Source organism: Protobothrops mucrosquamatus, unplaced genomic scaffold (assembly GCF_001527695.2).
Source record: "Protobothrops mucrosquamatus isolate PMUCROS unplaced genomic scaffold, P.Mucros_1.0 scaffold1909, whole genome shotgun sequence".
Lineage (NCBI taxonomy): Eukaryota > Metazoa > Chordata > Lepidosauria > Squamata > Viperidae > Protobothrops > Protobothrops mucrosquamatus.
The window spans coordinates 139,156-146,016 of record NW_015388033.1 but is presented as its reverse complement, the minus strand read 5'-3'; the positions used below and the strand labels follow the sequence as shown (position 1 = coordinate 146,016).

At 35.3% G+C, this 6,861-nt stretch overlaps 1 protein-coding gene across 1 annotated transcript in view; it reads left to right on the top strand.

The window, feature by feature from the left end:
* The first annotated feature begins 4,618 nt into the window (after positions 1 to 4,618).
* The window catches only part of LOC107294323 (transcription factor IIIB 90 kDa subunit-like), a 9,663-nt gene continuing 7,420 nt past the window's right edge, over positions 4,619 to 6,861 (top strand). The window contains exons 1-2 of the mRNA XM_015823551.1: positions 4,619 to 4,671; positions 4,923 to 4,974. Coding sequence (XP_015679037.1) covers positions 4,619 to 4,671; positions 4,923 to 4,974 — 105 coding nt within the window. The remainder of the gene's footprint in view (positions 4,672 to 4,922; positions 4,975 to 6,861) is intronic.

Below are 6,861 nucleotides of genomic sequence, written 5' to 3'. Positions count from 1 at the left end.
TTTGAGAGAGAAGGCACTGGAAAGAGATTAACAGGAAGAGCCAGTATTGATTGTTTTAAATCCTGTGTTTATATTACAGAACCAAGTTGTATAGTATCTTCAATTTTGAAAGGCATTTAGCAGAGGGTTCTGGTCAGAATTCTGAATAGGTAGCAATTTGTGGGGTCCTTAATGCCCTCTGAACTTGGTTGTTTCAAGCTCTGCAAGAACTAAGAACCCCACAGTTCAATCCTGAGCTACAAATATTCTCTGCCATAGGTAGCAACGTAGTGGTCCTGATGAACAGTTTTGTCTGGCAATTGAAAGGGAATATGAACCTGAGTCACATTTGATTTAGTGGAATCATCAGATCATTTTGGGAGAGTTGGTTCAGTCCCTGGCTGTGAGCTTTATGCTATTTTTAAAAGTGCATTTCTACAGTTGACCAAAATGCAATTGATGATGGTGATCATTACTTTCAGTTCTATTTCAACCTTACTTTTCTTTTCACATGGGAATTCCTGGTTCTTAACATTTTGCCTTCTCTATTGGCATTTCCAAAACTTTACAAATACTTTGGAAAGTGGACAGTATAATCCATGGGATTTATTCCCAGTTAGGTTGACGTAGAATTACAACCTGTATTTTGCTATTATTTTAAGGAACATTAATGGACAAGTCTTATCTATAAGATGACTAGCAGAGCAGAAATAAGAGGCTAATTACTCTTGCATCTCATCTTCCCCTCCTGGCACATTTTGGGCAAAATATATATTTGTGTGGGATATAGATTAATTTCCTGTTGAAAATAAATTATTATTAATTCTTTGATGTTTGAGAACTTGACTTTCTGACTTATAAAACAAAACACTGTATCTAATGGGTGAAATATTATGCTAGTATTATAAATGACTAATGAAAGCTGTACATTTATCACAAAATGGCAGTAAATCTAAAGAGGGAAAATTGGATAAAGTGGCCTGCTCCAACTTTTAAAAATTATTATTTTCAATGTATTGAATTCCTTGCCTTATATGTTAGGAGTGGCTTACTGTAATTACAGTGCAGAAAAAATGCCTACCAAATTTTATCATTCAATGGTGCAATGATTTCCCATAAGATAGTGACTTTTTACCCACAACCTCTATTAAAATGCTGAAGAATGACTTAGAAAGAAACCCAAGTGTGAGGAAGAATTAGGATGGAAGAGGACTAACGTTACTTTCAAAAGTTATCTAGATGTGCCTTGGAAGTTTAACAGAAACAAGGCAGTATTTCCTGCTTGAAGAAAACAAAATAATTCAGACTTTCCATAAGAATTGGATTTTTTTTTTTAAGGAAAGCCAATACAGCAACCAATTTAGTGACTCACCTGACTTCCTCTTCTCTGTTCTTGAATGTGGGAGGAAATGAAGAAATTTGCAATCCTTAAGGAAGCAGCATGTAACCAGACTGTTGAGGACTTCCTTCTCTATATTTCTTTTTTCCATTTTCAAAGCACAAATATAATTTTGCTTTCAGATTTTGTGTATTTTACATGTAACGTGGATTTGAAAAATGAAGGCAGGTATAGCTGCATAATAAAGGCCCCTTCACACATTCAGGTTGCAGTTAGCCAAAGTTTACACCGTGGAAATGTTTAGCTATCATCTGCCACTTGCCTGGATGCCTAGAGCAGGGGTCCCCAACCTGTGGGCCGTGGCCCACTACCCCACTCACGCTAGCTCCACTGCCGCTATGCAAACGGGGCTCTGTGCAGCAAAAACAGGGCACCACATGGCAAAAATGGGGCTGTGCTAGCAAGTGTCATGTGGACACTAGCATTGCCCCGTTTGCGTTGTGCATGCTCATGACCCCGTTTTTGTGTGTGCATGCACGAATGTGTAAAATGTTTCTTCCTCCCTTTCCCTTCGGTCCACCAACCGATAAAGATTGGAGACCTTTGGCCTAGAGGACCAAACTTAACTTGACAAATTCATTTATGCTGTTCATATATAAAACATGGTGTGGATAGACTGAGAATATAAACTATTGTTGCTATCATTAGTTTTGGTTTAGGCCAACCCCCAAAGATATTTATGTGGTATACATATTTGTCATATTCATACTGTAGATTTTTAAAGTGTACACTTTAAATACTACTAAGTTGTGCTTAGTTTGTTTATCAGAGGTGCTTCTTGCAGTTTCTTCCCCCTGTATTCTAAAGTTAGATGGTTTAACTAATCTTAGCATCTTGTACATCGAATCATCTTTCCAGGAAAAGTGGGGGGGGGGAGTGTTTTTATTTATATCCTTACTTGTCTACCAAATGCAGTTCTCAGAGTGGCTAACAATAACAATAATTATGCAGATAAAAAGAACTATAATGAAAATGTTAAACTCTATTAAAACATAAACTAAAACACCTCAGTATAACAGAAAAAATGATTCTAATATCTTTTTGGCATCAAGTGAACAATTTTCCAGAACGTAGCAATAACTGTGTCTTGTTGCACCTTGAAGAGCAATATATTTTTGTGCCATCTAAATTTTTGTGAGCGAGTTACATTTAATCAAGTGTACAAATTATTAATTTTCAGTAGCATGGCATTATACAAAAGAGAATAATTTTTGTTACTCATATTCTGTATCAGAATTGGACTGTTGTTTTTCTCCTTTGGTTTATATTTCTATTTGCTAGAATTTTATTATTTTTATTTATTGTAATGCCATTCTGAGACTATTTTTATTGAAAAACAGTTGTTATTCATGTTATAAATGAATAATGTAGTCCTTTTATCATTAAAACTAGCATTTTTCTGGGTGATATGCCAAGATTTTACGATGAGGTAGTTGTTACTGAGCTGTAGTTATATGATCTTTGTTCATAAATAATTCTTGTCAAAGTATCCTTTTGTTTTCTGTTCTTTATTTTTCATTTTGTACAGGTTCTGCATGTAAAGCTAGTAGTTCAACAAATTGCTTTATATTTGAGTTTTACATCCTTTGCAATTGGGCTTCATGCCAAAGCTCAGTATAGAAGCTGCTTTGGTTGTCCTTGTGGATGACTTGTGGAGTAGAGATTGCAATCCTGATCCTCTTTGAACTCTCAGGGGCTGTCAGGATTACTGACCCTGGCATTCTTCTGGGCTGCCTCTGAGTGATTGACGGGGGTGGGCATGGTTTCACATTGGTTCTCCACGATTGTGAGAGGACAGGTCTAGTTGGTAGTAGTGAGGAAAGGATAGATCTGGCCAAAGACTTCTACTTTGTGCACTGCCTATCAAGTTTATTGTAACAGAACTTTTCTACATGAAACCACCAGGAAGCTAATCAGTTTTCAGGAGGTCTGATTTGGTCAATATTGTCCTTGGGCCAATCAGACAACAAATATTTATTTATTTATCTAGATTTATGCGGCTGCCCATCTCATAACGGCACTGAACAGCTAATAATGGCTAAACAAACACATAAATGAAAGTAAGAAAATATGTTTGTGTCTGTGTGGTATGTGTATGTGTGTGTGTGTACTCACTCTCTTGCGTGACACCGTTCAGTCCTTAGTCTCCCCTCATTCATTTCCTTTAAGAAGAGCTGGCCTTTCCAGATAGCTTATACATGCTCATGCACACATACATACATATATGAAGTAAGACTACAGTATCTTTGCTTCTTTTGTTTGAAATAACCTCCCCCTGGAGATGTGAATGGTCCCCTTTCTGTTGGTGTACAGGAATGCTATTAACACAGTAGAATGTTTTTATATGTCAAATGGATTATGGATGCTGGAGTTGGTTCATAGTTTAATTAGTATTAATTTTATGTATTTGTTTTATGAATATTTTTATTTTAATGATGTCAGGTACCAGGAATCATTTCAGAGTATTCTGGTATACAAAGAAGAAAACAAATACAAGTTGTGCCAGGCAGGAAATTTACAACAGGTCATTGGAAGATCAGAATGTTTATTATACATTTCTTAACTCAAAGCAAATGTTGATAATGTAATAGGCTTGAATTATAGAATGTTTGCGTGAAAATGGGATTGAAGGCTGGTTGTTGAATGTTGTAAATGGTATACAATTTAACTGAAGCATTCCTGAAAATAAGTGGAATATTTATTGAGCTAGGAATCAGGAAGAATATGTCCCCTTAGTAGTTCAGTACATTTGTAAATAAAGTAAAATACAAACAGAATCTTCAATAAAAAAAATTGGTCTGGTATGTTAATGTACCAGTACACATATGCAGTATGTAGCAAATTCATTAAAAGAAGAAAAAATGGCTGTGTAAAAGAGGGTGCTTCTGTCTATTTTGTTAAATATTAGTGAAAATTTGGTATTTCAATGGAAAAATAAGAGTTCAATGCAGTGGAGATGGGGCACTCATAAATATGTGTGGTAAAACAAGAAGAGAGAGAGAGTCCAGAATGAATGGACGCTGGTTGAATATGGTTTGGAAACAGAAGTTATTCACTAGTGAAGATAAAGTAGGTTGAGAAGGTTTGACCTTAAGAATGAGTGGGGAGTGAATTCCAACACAAATAAATGAAAGAAGAGTGAATTGGTTAAAAGTAAGGAGAAATTTAAAAAGCAGACATTGGGTAGAGTTGAGGGATTGTTAAAAAAAGAGAGGTAAGAAGTTTAAAGAACAAAAGGTAATGTATGGATTCAATGAGACCAATGACAGAACAATACAGAGAATTACAGTGAGGTATTTTGGTGTAAAATATTAAAACTGTGTTTCCTCCTTTTTTCTTATATTTTGGTCTTCAATTTCTTTTTTACTACTATTTCTTATTTTTTTACCTGTGCTCTACATAAAAATTGCTGAAAGCAAAAGAGTATAGCATGTTGGATCTGTATATTCACCTATATGTGTAGTATTTTCAAAATAAAAGGATTGAGTTTTTTTCTGCTCTATCAAGAACCTAACATTTTTTCACTCTTTTTGTTTGTTTGTAGGCTAAGGCCCTTGATTTCAACCCAGCTAGCCAAAAAGCCGGCCACAGAAGAGGTATAGTATTGATCTGAATATTATTTCATTCTCAGAATCTGGAGAGATTTGTCATCATGCTTCTCCTTTCAGTATCACCTTCAGCCTTATGCTAAGCATATTCTAGAGCAGAAGGGCAGAGTTCCATGCAGTCTCAGGTTTAGCCTTTAGAATAAATTCAGAGGTTTGTTGCTGAAGCATGTTTTTTAATATAACAGAAGAAGAACATAATTAAATGTNGAACGCGGCGGAACCGCGTTCCGGCACCTTTTTCCGGGCCGGCCGCACCGGAAATAGCCCCTCCCACACCGGAAATAGCCCCTCCCAAATTTTACTTGCATTCCTGTTCTCTAAAGGGGCGGTCCTAGGGTTTGATGAGGGCGTGGCCAGGTTTGAGTTCCGCCACCTTTTCTCCGAGAAAAAAAGCCCTGTTTTTATATGTCAAATGGATTATGGATGCTGGAGTTGGTTCATAGTTTAATTAGTATTAATTTTATGTATTTGTTTTATGAATATTTTTATTTTAATGATGTCAGGTACCAGGAATCATTTCAGAGTATTCTGGTATACAAAGAAGAAAACAAATACAAGTTGTGCCAGGCAGGAAATTTACAACAGGTCATTGGAAGATCAGAATGTTTATTATACATTTCTTAACTCAAAGCAAATGTTGATAATGTAATAGGCTTGAATTATAGAATGTTTGCATGAAAATGGGATTGAAGGCTGGTTGTTGAATGTTGTAAATGGTATACAATTTAACTGAAGCATTCCTGAAAATAAGTGGAATATTTATTGAGCTAGGAATCAGGAAGAATATGTCCCCTTAGTAGTTCAGTACATTTGTAAATAAAGTAAAATACAAACAGAATCTTCAATAAAAAAAATTGGTCTGGTATGTTAATGTACCAGTACACATATGCAGTATGTAGCAAATTCATTAAAAGAAGAAAAATGGCTGTGTAAAAGAGGGTGCTTCTGTCTATTTTGTTAAATATTAGTGAAAATTTGGTATTTCAATGGAAAAATAAGAGTTCAATGCAGTGGAGATGGGGCACTCATAAATATGTGTGGTAAAACAAGAAGAGAGAGAGAGTCCAGAATGAATGGACGCTGGTTGAATATGGTTTGGAAACAGAAGTTATTCACTAGTGAAGATAAAGTAGGTTGAGAAGGTTTGACCTTAAGAATGAGTGGGGAGTGAATTCCAACACAAATAAATGAAAGAAGAGTGAATTGGTTAAAAGTAAGGAGAAATTTAAAAAGCAGACATTGGATAGAGTTGATGGGATTGTTAAAAAAAGAGAGGTAAGAAGTTTAAAGAACAAAAGGTAATGTATGGATTCAATGAGACCAATGACAGAACAATACAGAGAATTACAGTGAGATATTTTGGTGTAAAATATTAAAACTGTGTTTCCTCCTTTTTTCTTATATTTTGGTCTTCAATTTCTTTTTTACTACTATTTCTTATTTTTTTACCTGTGCTCTACATAAAAATTGCTGAAAGCAAAAGAGTATAGTATGTTGGATCTGTATATTCACCTATATGTATAGTATTTTCAAAATAAAAGGATTGAGTTTCTTTCTGCTCTATTAAGAACCTAACATTTTTTCACTCTTTTTGTTTGTTTGTAGGCTAAGGCCCTTGATTTCAACCCAGCTAGCCAAAAAGCCGGCCACAGAAGAGGTATAGTATCGATCTGAACATTATTTCATTCTCAGAATCTGGAGAGATTTGTCATCATGCTTCTCCTTTCAGTATCACCTTCAGCCTTATGCTAAGCATATTCTAGAGCAGAAGGGCAGAGTTCCATGCAGTCTCAGGTTTAGCCTTTAGAATAAATTCAGAGGTTTGTTGCTGAAGCATGTTTTTTAATATAACAGAAGAAGAACATAATTAAATGT